The following is a 19169-nucleotide window of genomic DNA, read 5'->3' as shown; positions in this document are numbered from 1 at the left end:
CCATAAGAATTTTCCCATCCTCATGGTGTTTCTCTCTCCTCTCCTTTTTTCACACCTCACTATCTCTTTCTCTCTCCTTCTTACATCCTCTTTTCTTAGGATTTCTAACCTTTTTGCCCATCCATGAGTATCCTCATTGAGAAAGTGTTGGCATCTCATCATGAGAGGCCAAAATGACCTCTCATACAAAAGACAAAAAACGAATAATGAACTTTGGTACCAACTTATACCAAAGATCAGTAAAATTGGTATCTATATAATCAAATTGATAACAAATTACCAATACAAATACCAAAATTCAAAGTTGATACCAAATTACTGTACCAAAAGAGGTATCAGTGATACCAAAGTTCAAAGTTGATACCAACGTAAGTATAATTGATGCCAATGTAAGTATAATTGGTGCCAACGTAAGTATAATTGGTACCAAAACTCAAAGTTGTTACCAAAGTTCACTTACACTAGGTACTAAAATAAGAGTTATTTTGGTATTGGTACCAACTTTGGTATAAGTTGATACCAAAGTTTTGCGTTTGTTTTTTTTGTATTTTTGCGCGAAATGTCAAGTGTGTCCTTGTGAGAGGCCATTAGCTAATGGGCCACATGACATCTTCTTTTCTTAGGATTTCTAACCGTTTTGCCCATCCATGAGTATCCTGATTGAGAAAGTGTTGGCATCTCATCATGAGAGGCCAAAATGACCTCTCATACAAAAAGACAAAAAACAGATACTAAACTTTGGTACCAACTTATACCAAAGTTCAGTAAAATTGGTACCAATATAGATACCAAAAATCAAATTGATAACAAATTACCAATACAAATACAAAAATTCAAAGTTGATACCAAATTACTGTACCAAAGGAGGTATCAGTGATACCAAAGTTCAAAGTTATACCAACGTAAGTATAATTGATGCCAATGTAAGTATAATTGGTGCCAACGTAAGCATAATTGGTACCAAAACTCAAAGTTGATACCAAAGTTCACTTACACTAGGTACTAAAATAAGAGTTATTTTGGTATTGGTACCAACTTTGGTATAAGTTGATACCAAAGTTTTGCGTTTGTTTTTTTGAAATTTCAAGTGTGTCCTTGTGAGAGGCCATTTTGACCTCTCTCGATGAGTGGTCTAGACAAGCTCATCCTCATTAGTCACTCTCTCCAATGAAAAAGATACCCCACAACAAATCAAAATCAGATTTTTCTCCACATATAGCTAATGGCCCACATGACACCCTCCTTCTGCCACTCAAATTTTGCCACGTGTCTATTAATCAACAATAAGTTAGGTGACCATTATTTAAAAAAATATATATGCTAAAGCTTGGGCTTGAACCCCTTACCTGAGGTAAGGATTTCCAAAGACTCACCATCTCATCTAACATCTTTTAATGATTCATATTTCCACTAAATTATAGATGTGTGTTGCAATTAGTAAAGTGGTAATATATTCCTACGTCCAACCATAAAGTTTATTTTTCTTATTTGATTTCTTTTTTGCAGTCATTCCCTTGCTCCATTATCTCCCCTTTCGAAATTCACCATGAATGTGAGAGTCCTCTACTTCGTACCTAATGGGTAGTTTTACATTTTATTTTTGATGCTAATCAAATCTTATTGTTGTTGTTCGAAAATAAGAATCAAGAGATGGAGTTTAATGGTCAGAGGGCAACTCCCATAAAGAAGGGCAATGAAATTGTTAATCATAGCACAAATTCCTTGATTGCGTATTTAATTTATTTCAGGTGTGCTTCTATGTGCCATGTGGAACCTTTCCTCTTACACTAGAATTTATCTCATGTGCAATGAACCAACAATAAATTGGTCATCATATGTCTTGGAAAAAATATAATGATATCTTGAATCGATCCCATGACCGATTAATAAGTATTAAGATAAATTTAGCGCTACACCAAGTGATATATGGTGTAATTATTTTAAAATTAAATTATTAACATATGAAAAAATATAAGTACCCGGAGAATAGCCCGGGCCTAAAAACTAGTTTACAATTAAAAGAAACAAGAAAAAATCCACACGGCTAACATTTTGGCAGAAAGGCCAAGCAACACAATCCTTCGAAAAACGGAGGATCCTCCACCTTCTCTCCTCCATCCTAATGAAATGAGGATCCTTATCAACTCTCTCCCATTCCTAGGGAGCTCCTCATAGAGGAAAGAAAGTGCCCTGAGGATGGTAAATCCTCATGGATGAACATGCTCTTATGTTTGTTTTTCTCTTTGTCCACCAAGAAGTACTATTTTTCAATTTTCTCCATTATTTTTTATTAAATGGATCAAAAGTACCCTCTAAAAAGATTGAAAGTGATATTGCTTAAATTATTGTGTAGAAGGAGAACAAAATGTAGCAAATGGAGTATAGTCTTAACTACTAAACCAATTAATATTTGGTGTTAGTTATTTCAAAGTAAAATTAAATAAAACATAAGTTCTATATACAAAAAAAAGGATAAATACACTAAAATTATGCCTAACCTAACCATGGTTAATTTTAATTTTTTTTAATAAAAAAAGAAATCTCGTATGCAGGGGTGCAACAATACAGCAAAATACATTACCATAAGTACTTAGCACACAAGCTAACGTGTCACATTTATTTATAAAGTTGGATGCGTTAGGGTTGGGAAAAATTCTGAAAATGGGCCTATCGCATCCGCCCTAACATAATAATCGGCGCCTAAAGTTTTCGTGTCAGGTTGTATTATATGTTTGATGTGGTAGGAGTATGGCGGGGATGAGGTCATTTATCATAGATGACCCCCCTATAGAGGAGTCATTTGTCATAGATGACCCCCATATAAGGGGGGTCATTTGTCATAGATGATCTCCCAAAGTGGGGTCATTTGTCATAGATGACCACCCAAAGGGTAGGTTAGTCTTTTTATATGTTTTGTTGTATTTAGCCTTTCTTTTTGCTGTATATAATTATAATTATACGAGACATAACTCGAACCTAAAAAGTAGTTATCGTCTGAAAAAGAAATTTATTTAGAACAAAAAGTTACCTTATGGAGTATTAAATTATGTTACACCATCCTGTCATATATAAGAACTAGTCCTATATGCACGTGATGCGTGCGAAAACAAACAAAAAGTCACTTGTGTGATAATATATACGAAAAATTATTCATAAAGTTCATTGTATATTTTTCTTCTGTTTTTCGAAAGCTAATAAGTTAATGATGATGTAAGTATTTTGTTAATTGAGGATATAATGATAAAATATGGTGAATTAGTATTTTATTACATAAGGGTATAAAAGGAATCACCATTTTTGGTGTCTTCCTCCTCTTCCCTTATATAATGCTAGAATTTTTTGCACGCGATACGTGCTTGAATTTTTTTTCGAAACAGAAACTCGATTTTCTTCGGCATAAGAGTCAAAATTTGAACATTAGACATACAAAGTATAATTGTTTTTATTAGTTGCAAAATTTGATTTGTTTAGTTTCTGTCATTTAAGTCTCTCACCATTCTTTTTGTTTTATTTTTTTTTTTACTTTTCAAAGTTAAATTCTATGAATAAAATAGAAATTTTATTGAATTTATTTATGATTTCTACTATTATAATTTTTTAGTTGATTTTTGAATTAAGTACAATACTTCATAAATTGTAAAGAAAGTGGACACTTTGATTTCAAGTCAATTTTTTCATAGGTTGTAGTTTGTAAGTGAATTTTTAAGTTTTTATAAAGTTTCTCATTTTAGTGATTTGCATAACGTAAATTATGCAATTGTATGATTTTAGTTGACTTGTGAGTGATTGTTATAATTATATTTTTGGTATTTTTGTTTGAAGTCTGCTTTGATTTGTAAGTGAAATTGTAATTTAGAATGGGAAAGGGGGGCAAAATAGGCATTTCAAACGAGGACACCATTGCTCCCCCTTCCCTTATCTCTATTACATAAGGGAAGGGGGGACCTATGGTGTCCTTTTTTGAACTGACTAATTTGCTCCCCTTCCCCTTTCCAAATTACAAATCTCTATTACATCAAACAAAGCCACGGGTATTAGAGAGCAAATCAAACTTTACAAAAATTAAACAAATCACTTAAATCACTTACAAATCACCTATACCAGGAAACAAATGAGAAAATCATGTTAGAAGAAATCACACAAATCACTGAACTTTACAAAAAAAAAACTAAAAATTAACATACAAACCACTGTTCTAAAAAACTCACAAAATTAACTCACAAATCACTTATAGTACGGTTTCAATACATAAAAAAACATTCACAATCAACACTTACAATTGTTCTCAAAAACTCGCAAAATTCAATACCTATACACGATATACATAACAATCTGCAAAAAAACATAAAATTTCAACGGGAATATCACACATTTGACCATCGACGATTTTCAATCTTCCAAAAAGGTAACAATTCTTTCAATCTTGCAATTTATTTCAAATTAGATGAAAAAACAATAGCAATTGTTATGTAGTCGACTAACAGAAATAAGGGTGATGATAAAATTTTTCGCCAACGACTTTTGCAAAAATCAAATTTCGGATAAAAAATTACATTAATAGTGAAATGAAGCACCAAGATAAAAGTAACGATTTTTGTTATTTAAAAAAAAAAAACATGTTAAGTCACTGAAATTAACGATTTTTGTTATTTAAAAAAAACAACGATTTTTATCATCGTATTGGTGGATTATTACCTTTGAACTCAAATAATCGTCCTCGATTCCTTCAAATATACATATATGATACCGAGCATGAAAATGAGCATCGAATGGCAGAAAATGCAATGTTAAGAGTGGATATCATTGATAGGATAAAATATATTTTGAACGAGCACAATCCTTTTGTCCATACTCTCCGACATCTTGCCCAACGAGATGACATACAACAATGCAAGTTTGTCATAAAAGAGCAACCTCCTAACCAACATAATTATTCAATGCCTTTAACCTCTCAATTTGCAGCAGTTGTTGTCGGAGGTGATGATATTGCCAACCTGAAAGAAAGGGATGTCATGGTAGAGTCTGTCACTGGACGACTCATGTATATCAAAGAGACTGCATGCTATTACGATCCACTACAATATCCTCTATTATTTTCTTACGGCTCTTACGGTTGGGATTTAAACACCAGATCTTTAACTGGCAAGAAGATAACATGCCGAGAATTTTATTCGTATATGTTTCAGGTACATACAATATCACAACCATTCTTCATCCTCAATATTAATCATTATGATTATTCTAACTGCTCCACTAATTTATACTTGAAATAGATGAGAGAATGTTATGATTCTATAGTCTTAAGAGTTGGCCGCTTAACTCAACAATTTGCTGTGGACAACTGTGTAAAGATGCAAGCATCCAATTTGAGATGGGTTGCACTCAACCAAGACACAATTCGTGCAGATTTGTACAAGGGACTAGAGGATTCATACAATGCCGGATAACACAATACAGGTATGATTTCACATAATATCGGTAATTACCTACTTTAATATAGACACCTACATTATTTGAACCTTATTTTATGCACTTTCTTACCTACATGTAGAAAATGTTGGACGAAGAACTATACTTCCATCATCATTTGTTGGGACTCCGCGAGATATGCATCAACGATACCAAGATGTAATGGCTTTGGTGCACAAATTTGGCAAGCCAGACATATTCCTTACTATGACGTGCAATCCGTCGTGGTCAGAAATAATAGCAGAATTACTACCTGGCCAACAACCTCATGATCGTCCAGACTTGCTAATAAGGGTATTTCATGCCAGACTCGAGAAGTTAAAAAAGGATGTGTTAGAAAGGAATGTTCTCGGGAAGGTAGTTGCTTATGTATATGTGATTGAATTCCAAAAACGAGGGCTTCCACATGTTCATATGTTACTAATTCTTGACCAAAGTGACAAGCTTACCACTCCTGATGATTATGATAAAATAGTGAGAGCAGAAATTCCTGACCAACAACAAGAACCAGAGCTCCATAAAAGGATTCTTAAACACATGATTCACAACCCATGTGGTGTCCAGAATCCACGTTCACCATGCATGAAACAAGGGAGTTGTAAGAAGGAGTTTCCTAAGTCATTCTCTAATTGTACAAAGCAAGGAAATGACTCATATCCCATCTACCGTCGGCGTCAAGATGCTCCACCTGTATCGTTACGTGAGAATTCACGAGTAACTGTAGATAATCGGTGGGTAGTTCCATATAACCCGTGGTTGTTGAATAAGTTTGATTGTCACATTAATGTAGAGATATGCAGCAGCATTAAGTGTGTCAAATATTTATACAAATACATTCATAAGGGTTCTGATAGAGTTTTTATGGAAGTTCATAAAGGGGATGAGATTGCACAGTTCGTTGATGCAAGATGGATTTGTGCACCTGAAGCTATGTGGAAATTTTACAAATTTCCAATGACTCGGATGAACCCGTCGGTAGACCGTCTGCAAGTTCACTTGCCAAACATGCACCAAGTTAGATTCGAAGGAAACCAGCCTATCGAAAGCATTTTGGCTGACCCAAGGAACTCCAAAACAATGTTGACTGAGTTTTTCAAGATGAATTCAGTAGATCCTGAAGCCAGAAATTACCTATATAGAGAATTTCCAGAAAAATATAGATGGATTAATTCCATGCGAGAATGGCGCCGAAGGAAAACCATGCAGAGAGTAATTGGTCGATTGTATGTAGCTTCGCCTCTAGATGTTGAAAGGTTTTACCTAAGAATGTTACTAAACCATGTCAAAGGGCCCCAATATGATCATTTAAGGACTGTCAATGGGATACCCCACCCTACCTTTAGAGTTGCAGCTGAGTCCTTAGGTCTTATTGAGAATGATGAAAGCATACGTCAGTGTCTTAGAGAAGCATGTCAGGTAAGAATGTCGTCGGCACTGAGACGACTATTTGCAACTATCTTAATATATTGTCAACCATCTGGGTTACGTGCACTGTGGGATGAGTTCTTCCCACACTTGGTTGAGGATTATCCGTCTTCGACAACGACAAACAATAATGAAATTCCAACTTACAAGCTTCTTAAAGACTTGGATCGCTTATTACGACCGCTTAGGAAAACAATATCAGACTACAATGAATTGCCAAATTTACCAGAATCTATTGAAAATATTGACGAGTTATCTGAAGTGATGGAGGAGTATTTCTCAGTGCCAGTTCCTACTGAGGATACCAAGTGCATAGGTAAGTTGAATGCCGATCAACGACATGCATATGACACAGTGATGTATGCTATCACTTTAAAGAATGGTGGTGCTTTCTTTGTTGATGGTCCTGGTGGTACTGGAAAAACATATCTGTATCGAGCTATATTAGCTACTATAAAAGGTAGAGGTGAGATAGCTAAACCAATAGCAACTTCTGGAATTGCTGCCACATTGTTGCACCAAGGGAGAACTTCACACTCAACTTTTCAACTACCATTAAAACCAGATAGCTCATCGTCATGCACCTTTACAAAGGGTTAAAAAACCGGCATTCTTTTAAAACATTCTTCAGTTATTATATGGGATGAGGCACCAATGACACATTGGTATCAGTTTGAAGTAGTTGATCGTTCACTTAAGGATTTAATGGGAAATGACTTGCCATTTGGGGGAAAAATAATTTTGTTTGGTGGGGATTTCAGGCAAGTTCTACCTGTTATGAGAAATGGAACAAGAGCTCAAATGATTGATGCATCCTTGATAAGGTCTCCACTATGGAACCATAGTGCAATTGAGAGAAAACATGAGATCTAGACATGACAATGGATTCGCTAATTTCTTACTCTCTATTGGAAATGGCGATGAACCTACCATTTCAGATGATATGATAAAATTGCCGAGTAACAGATTATCCCTACTGTTGCTGATACCTCGATTGATGGGTTGATTGATCAAATTTTCCCAATCTAAATGAACACATCGGTGATGGAAATTTTATGGTTGAAAGAGCAATCATCACTCCATTGAACGAAAATGCTGATGGAATCAATGACAAGGTTATCGAACGATTTCTCGGAGAATGACGAACATACTACTCATTTGATTCAGTGCCTGATGATACAAGAAACCTGTATCAGCAAGAATTCCTAATAAATCTAATTGTCGCGTCAGGATTGCCTGTGCTCAAACTAAAACCTGGCATTCCTCTAATGCTTCTCAGGAATATCGATCCTAAAAATGGTATTTGTAATGGAACACGACTACTTTGCCATTCGTTAAAGGATCATTTCATCGATGCCGAGATTTTAACTAGATATGCAAGGGGAAACAGGGTCTTTTTGCCAAGAATTCCGTTGAAAACTGTTGAAGATATTAGGTTACCTTTTTGAGATGGCCAGAAAGCAATTCCCTGTAAAGTTGAGTTTGGGTTTAACTATAAACAAGTCTCAAGGGCAAACCATCCCACATGTTGGGATATATCTTCTTGATCATGTATTTAGCCATGGGCAGTTGTATGTTGCACTTTCGCGTGGAATTTCCGAGAACACGACAATGATTACTGTCGATAATGGAAAGATTAGAGGAAAGGAAGGAGTGTTCACAAAAAATATTGTGTACAAGGAAGTTTTGTTACTTTCTACATAGTGTATCTTACATTTAAATATTTCTTATTACCATATTTCTATGAAATTTAATAAATGTTATGAATTATACTTTCTGATAGTATGTAGTTTACACATGGTTTTAATGCACGCGATGTTTTATAATTTAACAGTATCAATTGAAAGTGATGTTTTATATAGATTTGTATGTAATTGTGGTAATTGTTAGGATGGAATATCATTGTACACCCTTTGCTCATTTATTTCCTTGCGGAGTACGAGAATATGATGTGCGAGCACGATTGGTTCATAATTTTGACATCTTCACCTTCACACATCGTGTAGCTTGCAAACAAATTTAGAAAATGCTTTTTGTGGATAGTGAGGTAAATATTATAAATAACTCTTATTATATTGGGAAATTTGCTTTCCATTATTACACCCATAATAAATATTATCATTATTGCCTTTATAGGGTGATGGCATATAGTGTACTGTATTGTCCCCTCATATTGAGAGATTTCTTGGGAGATTTCAAGCAGGCTATATCTATGTACTCCAATCTGTACAGATAGTGCCTGCTGACTACACAAATGACATTGTTGACGATTCCAGACAGATGTTATTGACTGATACATCTTATGTCATTCTTGAAGATGAAGATGACCTTGCAATGCCCACTTTTTTTTTGCAAGAGAGTGTCGTTATCTCATATATGGCGTCATGTTGATTGCAGTGACAAATTATTCGGTAAAGTCTATTTATTTCCAACCATATACATGTTGTCACTAAGAAAACACATATTTAATGCATGGTTAACGTTTCTCAGATGTCATTGGAATACTCCTTGATGTATCACTGATTCAACCGGTTGGAAACAACTCTTTTAAAAGAGATGTTGCAATAATGGATAACACGTACGTGCACATTCTTTATTTAATATCACAATTTATTATTATAGTGCATTGCTTTTTTTAACTTCTCTGCAGGTGGATCATTATCAAATTAACTGTTTGGAATGATTATGTTCATGTCTTCGGAGATGGACCATTTGATTATGGGAAACAACATTCAATTGTTGTCGCATGTGGGCTTCATCTGAAACATTACCACGGTATGAATAACATCCCTTTTCATACAACAAAGATATTGCTTTTAATTTTGTATATGTATATGACTGACCAAGATTAATTTTTGGAATCATTTATGTCAACAGGGGTATATCTTACGACCGGCTATTATAGCAGAATATACTTAAATACAGAGAACAAATTTGTCAGTTTATTATCTGCATGGTATGCAACATTCAGTTTCACACCAATCAACTAATCAAAAAATGTATACGAACCATTATTATGTATAGCAAATTGATTCTCACATACTGCCGATTCAGGTATGACACCGAGAAACTGGCACATAAACGGGTTGCGGCTTTCCGCTCATGTCCATTTGCAATGCATTCATCAATTGCAGTTTATAATGCCATTCGTACTCGGTTATCTAAATTACCTACTATAAAGAGTGTAAATAACTATAAACCTTTTAACATTGTTTATTAGTGGAATTATCAATACAAAACAAAATAACGAATATTTGTTGTTTTCTATGATAGGTTCATTATTGTCGATTAGTCGCTCATGTGAGGCGTATTGAGTCACAACCTGATGAGATTATTTACGAAGCATGTAATCGTTGTCTAAGAAAACTTGTCATCACCCAAACGGCCTATAAATGTGTACGGTGCAATCTAACAAATGCTGCAACTATTCCAAGGTATAAACTTTATAACATTAATCTACATATAATACAAATATTCACAAATCTCTATTAATTGGGTTTTCCCGTTGACAGATTAATGCTTCGACTCATTATTTCTGACAAGAGTGGTAAAATGGGAGTAACATTGATGAATGACCTAACTCAACACATGTTGCGGTGTACTCCGACTGAAATCAAATCACTACTTCAACAGGTTTGTCAAGTATTCCAAACTTTTTTGTACGTATCGTTTTACAACTAAAAACTAATATCTCTATTAATTGCAGCCTAATGGAAGAGCAGCAGTTTTCAACAAAGTTATGAAAGTTTTCGGTTTCAAAGAATACTCATGGTTTTTACATCCACCAAGTAACACCATGGAGATTAATCAGTTCCACACCGTTGATTACATATTTGAAGTTGACTGGGCTGATGAGTATGCGTGGATTTTCAAGAATATTAGTTAATGTCAACAAAAAAGTAGTTACAAATGCAATTTCAATACTTATACTTATTTATTAAAGTGTTATTAAATATTATTTGATTGTATTTCAAAGAATCTTATTCACAAAATGGATGTGAACGTAAATACTAACTTGCATTTGCTTTTTGTTTAGTACTTAGTAATAATTAGGCCTAAAAATGTCATCGCACGCATCGCGTGCATAAAAAGCTAGTATAATAGAGATAGATTTGCGATAAGAAAATAATTTCGGTTATTTTAGCTAAAAAAAACGTTGGCTGGATAAAATAATCAGCATTCGCCATTGAGCAGCAATGTCACACGTCCATAGCAACTGCTGTTTAACCTTCACAGCGCGCATTACCTCCAAACCCAGAAACCACAACCAGCACCACAATCATCATCTTCTTCATCTCTCTCTCTTTCCTCCAAATTCATCAACAGTTTCAAGAAAAAGAGGCATAACTTTCCGAGCCTCATTGGATAATCCTCTGCCGCCAATTTCACTTGATCAGACCAATCCGTTTCAATTGATTCCCGCTTCAGATATTGTTCGAAATTTCTATGGCGGAATCAACCGTCATGATCTTGCTTCAGTTGAGCCCCTAATTGCTCCTAATTGCGTCTACGAGGATCTTGTTTTTCCTAGCCCCTTTGTAGGTCGCAAGGTAACACTTATCTTGCCTCCGTTTTAAAATTACTGCAATATTCGCACTTCTAAAATCGAACTTTACAGACTTTGACTACAATCTGAGAATGGTAGATAGTTTGAGAATGTCAAATTATTGTATACAGTGCAAATGAGCGTGTTGTATTAATTTTGTGGCCCAGATTAGCTTTTCTTCTGTTTTGATGGCTAATTCCATAATCCATTACCATACTAGGGTTGTCGGCCCATATAGTCGGACTTCTGCCCTAACTACTTTATTAAGCCGGTTGATGAACTGATCTTTTGTTATCTCTTCTAGAATCACTTTTAAGGGAGCTAAGATTTCAATGAATTTTCTTTGTTGGTGAGAGAGCTAGTGCTTATGAAGAGTTCTGGCACTACTCAGCCGAAATTGGCGGAGTAATAACCCCTTGAGCTCCTCCCATTCTCCCACTGAAATCAAAATACGGCATCATCTTCCAACGCCACGTCCACCACCTCGACCTTCTCTAGCCACTTAAACTTGAAGTACCTTTAGGCTTTATTAGTATCCAGCTACCATCAAACATGGATAAATTTAACTTCTTAAACCTCTGGTTAGCCAATGTTGCATTTTTGGAGTTATGGGGCCCTTCTCCTATTGACCGGAAAAGGAAATCTTTCAACTCTTCTTCTTTCCTAGGTGATCCCTTCTGGGTTGTTGGACAAGTCCCCTTGTTGTTCAGCGCGAAGATTGTTACTTTTATCTCCTCCCGAACTTTTTCATACTCTTCCCACATCTGGTTGATAAGGGCATCTTGGTTTTCTATGGAATAAACTATTCTTCCAAAGGTTCTCGATGATCTTCGTTGTGGTTAAATGTAACCCCGCAAGATCTCGACTGAGTTGTCAGAGCTTTTGGAGCTATCAGGGTTCCATGCCAGTGATGATTTTGGGGGAGATTATCCTTGCTCTGATACTAAGTTGTTGGGAATTAGTGAACAAGAAAATTATAAGAGGGAAAGCTAGGGATATCTTGTATGAAATTGGATCAAAGATCAAGAACCGAATACAACTTGTTGCCTCTCGAGAGGTGAGTTGTCGCCAAAAGAGAATGCGAATTATCAAATATCTCATTACCTCTAATATTCCCTCATGCCCTATTTATAGTGCTCTAGCTTAGTGCTCACATTCTCTTTCTATTACATAACCCTCTTTTACCCACTAAATCAATGCAAGGAACAAAAGGAATGATCGGTACAAAATAGAAACAGAATAATGGAATACTTTGTGTCCTATTGCCCTAGTTGTCATGCTGAGGTGTCTAGTTGAGGTGAGATACCCTTCCTAGCGCTTCTTGTGTATGTGATGAGGTTATGGTCGACTTGATCCCTTGCCGATAGGAGCGGGCGAAATGTGAATTCTTAAGTCTCCACATGCTCACTTTTATCATCCAAAAATATCCTATTTGGTTAAGAAAATACCTATTTTGCTGCGAATTCTTAAGTCTAGACATACTCACTTTTTATCATCTCAGAGGCTCTTATTTGGGTAAGGAAATACCTATTTTGCCGCCATACATGGCCAAATTTTAATGCAAATGCTTTGTGCATGGAAGATTTGTCAATCATGGGAGAATCATGTGTCATGGACATGGCAGATGTCCTAAGTTATTATTGTATATGGGTTAATGCTTGCCGATCAGACATCATATGGTAATAATCTCTATTTGGATGTGAGATCCATCTGCTTCAATCACTCACAACAAGGAAGTAGAATACAGAAATAAGAGGAAAGGGTTTAGGATGGCAAAAGGAGGTTGATAGATTGGAGATAACTTCTAAGCATTCGAAAGACGCAGTCTATCCCGGTACAAGCTACTAATAACAAGTAATTTCCTGCCTTCTTTCTACTCACTCTTCTCTTTATATACCAAGTATCCTCACTCTCTCTCCCTTGCTAAATATTCCCTTTCTAACAAACATCTGGCTACAACTACCTTACTTTAGCTAACCATAATTATTTTTGTAACTGAAAATAGTAACCTGACTGATTTCCCCTTATTGTCCTTGGTTACATACTGCCTTGGCCTTGTTTTTGCGACAGACATATGTGATGAGGTGAAATGGGCTCATTACATTACCTTGCCCCCAAAGACTCACCTTGTCCTCAAGGTGGAAGGATGAAAAACGAGCATGAATGGATGTCATGTTCTCCAGATGCAATTGTGTCCATTTCAGCAAGACTTAAGTTCTTTCGGCACCCCCTCTTTCACTTGTCTGACATCTAGCAATGCTTCTGGTTGAATCACTAATTCCAGAATTCAACTCTTTCGGAATGGTAGGGGAAATTAACTCATCGCCTACTGCATGCTTCAGTTGAGACACGTGAAATGCAGGGTGAATTTTGCTTGAAGGAGGCAGCTCCAAAGTGTATGCCGATGTACCTACCTTGTTGATAATGGGAAATGGACCATAGAAACGTGTCACTAGCTTCTCAAAAGGCCTCCTAGAAAAAGATTTTCGCTGATAAGGGCGTAATTTCAGATACACCAAGTCTCCGATATCAAAAGATTCATTCCTCCTCTTAGCGTCAGCTGACTGCTTCATAATGTGCTGAGCACGAGTTTAATTAAAGTGGAGATCATCGAGGATGGCATCGCGTTCACAGATCATTTCTTCCAAACAATCAACTGGGGACTGCCCCCTTTCGGAACGAGCCAAGTGTGGCGGATCACACCCAAACAGAACTTTGAAGGGAGTCAGTTTTGTGGACATGTGGGGTGAGGTGTATTGAGAAAACTCATCCCAAGTAGCCATTTAACCCATGAGCATGAATGCCTGCCATAAAACAACGCAAGTATGTCTCCAACCCTTTGTTAACAATCTCAGTTTGTCCATCCGTTTGGGGATGGTACATCATACTCCTTTTGAGGGTAGTGCCTTAGAGATGAAGCAACTCTTTCCAAAAGATGCTCAAGAATATACGATCTCTATCTGTGACATTACGGGGAAACCCATGCAGCCGCACTATCTCCTTCACAAATGGATCAGCTACAGTCAAAGCACTAAAAGGATGGCGAAGGCATTTAAAATTCCACAGGTCAACGACCAACAGGTGGTGTTAGTGCCCTTAGAAGTAGGCAAGCCTTTGATGAAATCCTTCAAAATATCCTCCCATACCATAGTAGGAAATGGAAGAGGTTGTAACAACCCCGCTGGTGATTTTTGAGAAACCTTTTGCTGTTATCATAATGTACAACATTGAACATACCTTGCAACATCCGGCCTCATACCAACCCAATACCATTCCGCAGTCATCCGTAGGTAAGTCTTAACTTCTCCAGAATGTCCTCCTAGAGGAGCGTCATGATATTTATAGAGTAAAGGAGATATGTAAGAAGAAGACTTGGGTATCACCACTGGCCCCTTGTACAGTAGCCTGTTGGCAGTAAGAGTGAAACCAACATGGGGCTTCACCTTTTGCCCAAGCTCCTGCCGAAGCTGATTCAAAAAAGAATCTTGAGTTATCTCGTCCTCCAATACTTCCCAATCCACCACCTGAGTTGTGACTAAGGCACCTAACTCCACTGCACCCACTGTTTTTCTAGATAGGGCGTCTGCCACACGATTTGCTGCCCCGGGTTTATGCTGCTTCTCAAAGTCAAAACCAATGAGCCTACTAACCCACTTCTGGAAACCAGCCCCAATTTCCCTTTGTTGGGTAATGTAGTGGAGACTCATCTGTATGTGTGATAAAATAATGCCCCAACAAAGAATGTTTCCACTCTTGCACTGCTAAACATATGGCCATTAATTCTTTCTCGTAAACCGACTTGAGCTGGGCCAAGGAGCTTATTGTAGAATGCAATGGGTCTCCGCTCTTGCATTAAGAAAGATTGTTATGGGTCTCCGCTCGTCCATAGGGAATTTTTTGCTAAAAATAAAGCACAAAAATGGGGAAGGGGCAGTAGTAAAAACATCGTGTCATAGGGGAAAACACCCGCATAAAGGCGGGGTGGGCTTCTAGTCGGCTAGTTGTCCTTTCCAAATGCACTATTTTCTATCTTGATTGTGATCAATACATCAGATTCTCTTTAATTATTTTATGTTGTTTGTTAGTACTAATGGTTGGTCTTCTGTCACAGTTTTTAGGTATCAGACTGCACTGTAAATCAGACTGAGACATGCTAGAAGCTTGTGTGGGTAGTTTAAGTCATTTAAGATTATCTCTATTATTCACAGATCCGTAGACAAACACTAATTGCTTGTAGATTTTTTTTCTTGAAAGACAAGGAAATTTTATTGTCTCAATTTCCTACAAGGTTGCAGGCAAAGTTCCTGGAGGTCTTAGAGAAATAGATGGAAACCATAAATTGAGATTGTTATTTCGCCAACTCCATTTTATCATGTACAACTGCTGCCTTTTCTTCATGAAAATTGCTCACAATTCCATCAAAGAATTTAAAATTTGTTAAAAACAGAATTCTCTCTTCTTTATTTTAATAGGTACTCATTGACAATCAAAGTCTCAATTTATAATGGAATTTGAGGTTAGGCCACTGCTTATTTGTCTTGACTCTTGAGTATTACTACTACATGACATATTCAATTCTACCTCATCAGAGTCCTAATGTGTGAAGAATATCTGATAGTATTCTGTGTGCAACCTGCAGGACATGGTTTCTTTATCAACTAATTTTCTTAATTACACTCCCTATATGACATCAGGTTAACACTCCCCATTTAAGGGTGTTTCATGATGAGTTTAACATTCTCTTGTTGGGGTCTGTTTCCTCTTTTTTTCCTGTTATATCATGTAGGTCTAAGTGTTTGTTTTGTTTCTGTCTGTCTCCTCTTCCTTGAAAAGTCTGCTAAAAACAATGTCCACCTTATTCTGGAACGGGGAGAATAACAAAATTAACTTTGGAGCTTGTTTAGAACATGAAGAATCCTTGGAAATGTGAGTCTCTATAGAAAGTAAAATCTCGAATATCAAGTACGTTAATCCTAGATTCTTGCTGTTTGACGTAATTGCATGAAGGCAAATTTGACACTTAACTCGTGACAGCTGCTAAGTTTTTGCATGTCATCAGTCTTATGTGTGCTTGCTTTTCTCATATGTTAAAACTGATGGATGATGTGTGGAGCTGATGAATATTTTCATCTATGCAGTAGGATATCTTAAGGTTGTCATCTATTGATTTTCATGATAAAACATGAAACCACTTGAATTAAAGGATCTGTCTTTTAGAGAATAAGTCATGTGTTCTTATCTCAACTCTATTGTTCTATGCCTTACTTTTAGAAGCTTCACTTTTTGCTTCTGGATGTCTACAGTCTATCCTGGAGTTCTTCGGGAAGTTTATCGATTATGTCAGCACAGATTTGCAGTTTGTGATTGATGCTATTTCTGAGGAAGATTCAACAACTGTTGGTGTGACGTGGCATTTGGGTATTTTAAGAACTTTTCTGAATTGTTGTCTCCTTCCCCTTCCTATGTTATATAAGGCACAATCTGATGGCAACTGACTGAATATACAACTATAGAATGGAAGGGAAGACCTTTTCCATTCAGCAAAGGTTGCAGCTTTTACCGATTGGGTATAAAGAATGGCATTCGACAGATAATGTATGTAACCATTTTCAATTCTTTTAAGACAATTACTTTCCAGAATTTCAATTCCTTATTGTCTGCGACATGAGCTTGAACTAATAATCTTTTTGTTGCTGCTGCTGCTTCTCTTTCTTCTGCTCTCTTTGAAAAAGGGGGGGGGGGGGTGTTGGTTGTGCTTCAGATCTTTTTGGGATTTTAAAATATTTTTGTTTCGAAATTAATCATGTTACTAGCTAAGCGCCATTTAATGGTGTCAAAAGAGGCTTTTCCTGGACAGATGGGGAGAATTTGTTTATATATTATTTGAAAGGAAATATTCTCCATCAACCCTCATTCGTCCAATGGTTATATATATATATATATATATTATTATATATATATATTAATATTATATATATATATATATATATATATATTATATATATATATATATATATATATATTCCGTTTTATTGGGGGCAGAGGGCAGAGAATGGTGAATGCTTATCCTGAACGTGCTATGTTTCTAAACCAGTTATGCCCGAGATAGCGTGGAACCTGCAATTAAACCTGGAGAATCAGCTTTGGTAAGTTGATGCATCTTTACAAATGATCTAATCCTTTCTGAAGTTTCTTTAATATAGTACTCGACTATGAACCCTCCCAAAAAAAGTTACTCCTAATACTTAATTATGTGGACCTATTTTCATAACTGAGTATGATACAGCAGTTAAAGTATTCCTTAATTGTGCTACCCATATCTGCTGCTAGCCCGTCTTCTGTGGAATCTTCAAAGTGATCTGGTTTTATGGCCTTTTGAGTTTGGTGCATTCCACTTTGATGGCTCCAAAGTAGGCTAGAGTTTGATGGCACTTATTGTTAAGGTGTAGCTCAATTTTTTGCTCATCTACATAGTTATAGTCACTAATATAAAGTCAAATTAGTGATCGGATTTTAACTTCAAGGTGCTGATCTAATTTTGTGACCTTTTGACTTTTGAGCTTGGTGGATTTCATTTTCCATGGCTTTTAACTGCTGTTGCCTTAAATTATCCAAACTGGAGTATTTATTTGGAATCTGGGTAGGGTGTAACCCAAGTAAATACAACTTTAAACATAAATTCATCTCATTCCACTGAGAATGGAAAGCTCTATGAGTAAAAGCTAGATTGCTCTTGGATCCAGTTCGACACAACTTGTCCGTAATTGTCGTCAATCAATTTACTTGCTGGTATAGAAAAGTTATTCTGATATGTTTGTGATACACAGATTGCTATCAGAGGTGTTACATGGCTGCTGCAGCGATTTCCGAAGCTTGCAGAGTGGATATGATGGATGGTTAAGGAAATGCAATCACCACATTTCTTTGTAATATACTTGATTTTTGCAACAATTTGATGGAATCAGAGTGCACACTACTATAAGCAACTCCTTGAATGTTGTATACGTAATTAGGTTTGTTATTGGCCATATGATAACCATAATTTGTATCATTACTAAGTGAATTGTGATGTTGAAACCTCTTGATCTCCTATTCTCCTTTGTATATGCATATTGTAATTTCATTTGTATTTTGTATTGCTTAGTACAGTAGTTCATGATTGTAGTGGAAACCGCTGCAAGAATTTGTAAATACATCTGGGATCTTCTACTAACTATATTATTGTGTTGCAAATGCAAATATTGTTCTACATTTCATTTGTTCCAATCCTATGTTCAGTTCTTTCTTTTTAACAATATCAAGTTCTCAATAGTTGTGACAAATTTCAAGTTATTAACTTTATATTTATCGGTTTTAGATTTACAAAAAAGTACGATTTAGATGTTTTGAGAAGAAATTTGATTTAGTGATTTTTAAGATTACTTTTTGAGATAAGATATTAGTTTTTCTTTTTTTGTCGGGATGTAAATTAGCAGTTTCTGTTGAAGCTACCAAAAGTTGAACTGATGAAGGAAAAGAAAAACAAATTTTAGTAACCCTAGCCTTCCCCTCTCCCTTTTTTCTCTCTAAAACCCTAGTCTCCCCTACTTCTTCTTCATCGATTAGGGGCTGCCATGGATGATTTCATCCATGGTAAGCTCCCTTTTTAGTTTTATTTTAAGTTTTTAGTTTATTTTCTTGTTTTGTTGAATAAATTAGTATCTCTTTATGAGATTTCTTCAAACCCTGT

The 19169-nt window shown here is 36.0% G+C and overlaps 4 protein-coding genes and 1 long non-coding RNA gene across 10 annotated transcripts; all 5 read left to right on the top strand.

Moving 5' to 3' along the window:
* The first annotated feature begins 4769 nt into the window (after positions 1-4769).
* LOC104905856 (uncharacterized) lies at positions 4770-5447 on the top strand. The gene is made up of 2 exons (XM_010694496.1): positions 4770-5186; positions 5274-5447. Exons 1-2 carry the CDS (start codon positions 4770-4772, stop codon positions 5445-5447), a joined length of 591 nt encoding a protein of 196 aa, XP_010692798.1.
* Positions 5448-5883: 436 nt separating this feature from the next.
* On the top strand, positions 5884-7494 carry LOC104905855 (uncharacterized). The gene has a single exon (XM_010694495.3). It carries the CDS (start codon positions 5884-5886, stop codon positions 7492-7494), a length of 1611 nt encoding a protein of 536 aa, XP_010692797.3.
* Positions 7495-9781: 2287 nt separating this feature from the next.
* LOC130589970 (uncharacterized) lies at positions 9782-10780 on the top strand. The gene is made up of 4 exons (XM_057391654.1): positions 9782-10078; positions 10168-10328; positions 10407-10527; positions 10601-10780. The coding sequence occupies exons 1-4, from the start codon at positions 9848-9850 to the stop codon at positions 10778-10780; spliced, it is 693 nt and encodes a 230-aa protein (XP_057247637.1). The 5' UTR covers positions 9782-9847.
* Positions 10781-11033: 253 nt separating this feature from the next.
* Positions 11034-18691, top strand: LOC104905846 (hypothetical protein). 6 transcript variants are annotated; one of them, XM_048644855.2, is made up of 7 exons: positions 11305-11444; positions 15736-15814; positions 15913-15956; positions 16744-16858; positions 16954-17035; positions 17535-17586; positions 18268-18691. In XM_048644855.2, the coding sequence occupies exons 3-7, from the start codon at positions 15945-15947 to the stop codon at positions 18328-18330; spliced, it is 324 nt and encodes a 107-aa protein (XP_048500812.1). In that variant the 5' UTR covers positions 11305-11444; positions 15736-15814; positions 15913-15944; the 3' UTR covers positions 18331-18691. The 6 variants fall into 6 exon arrangements, with proteins under 6 accessions (XP_048500805.1, XP_010692783.1, XP_048500812.1 ...); XM_057392977.1 differs by having other exon boundaries at positions 11306-11444; positions 15552-15814; XM_057392978.1 differs by lacking the exon at positions 11305-11444 and adding an exon at positions 15587-15605.
* LOC125497570 (uncharacterized) lies at positions 11451-13961 on the top strand. Its single transcript, XR_007274539.2, has 2 exons — positions 11451-13294; positions 13511-13961. It is a non-coding gene; the product is annotated as an uncharacterized LOC125497570 (long non-coding RNA).
* Positions 18692-19169: the final 478 nt, after the last annotated feature.

The sequence above is a fragment of the Beta vulgaris genome, chromosome 1, assembly GCF_026745355.1.
Source record: "Beta vulgaris subsp. vulgaris cultivar EL10 chromosome 1, EL10.2, whole genome shotgun sequence".
Classification (NCBI taxonomy): Eukaryota; Viridiplantae; Streptophyta; class Magnoliopsida; order Caryophyllales; family Amaranthaceae; genus Beta; species Beta vulgaris.
The sequence above is the reverse complement of the archived record's forward strand: the minus strand, read 5'-3'. Positions and strand labels throughout refer to the sequence as shown.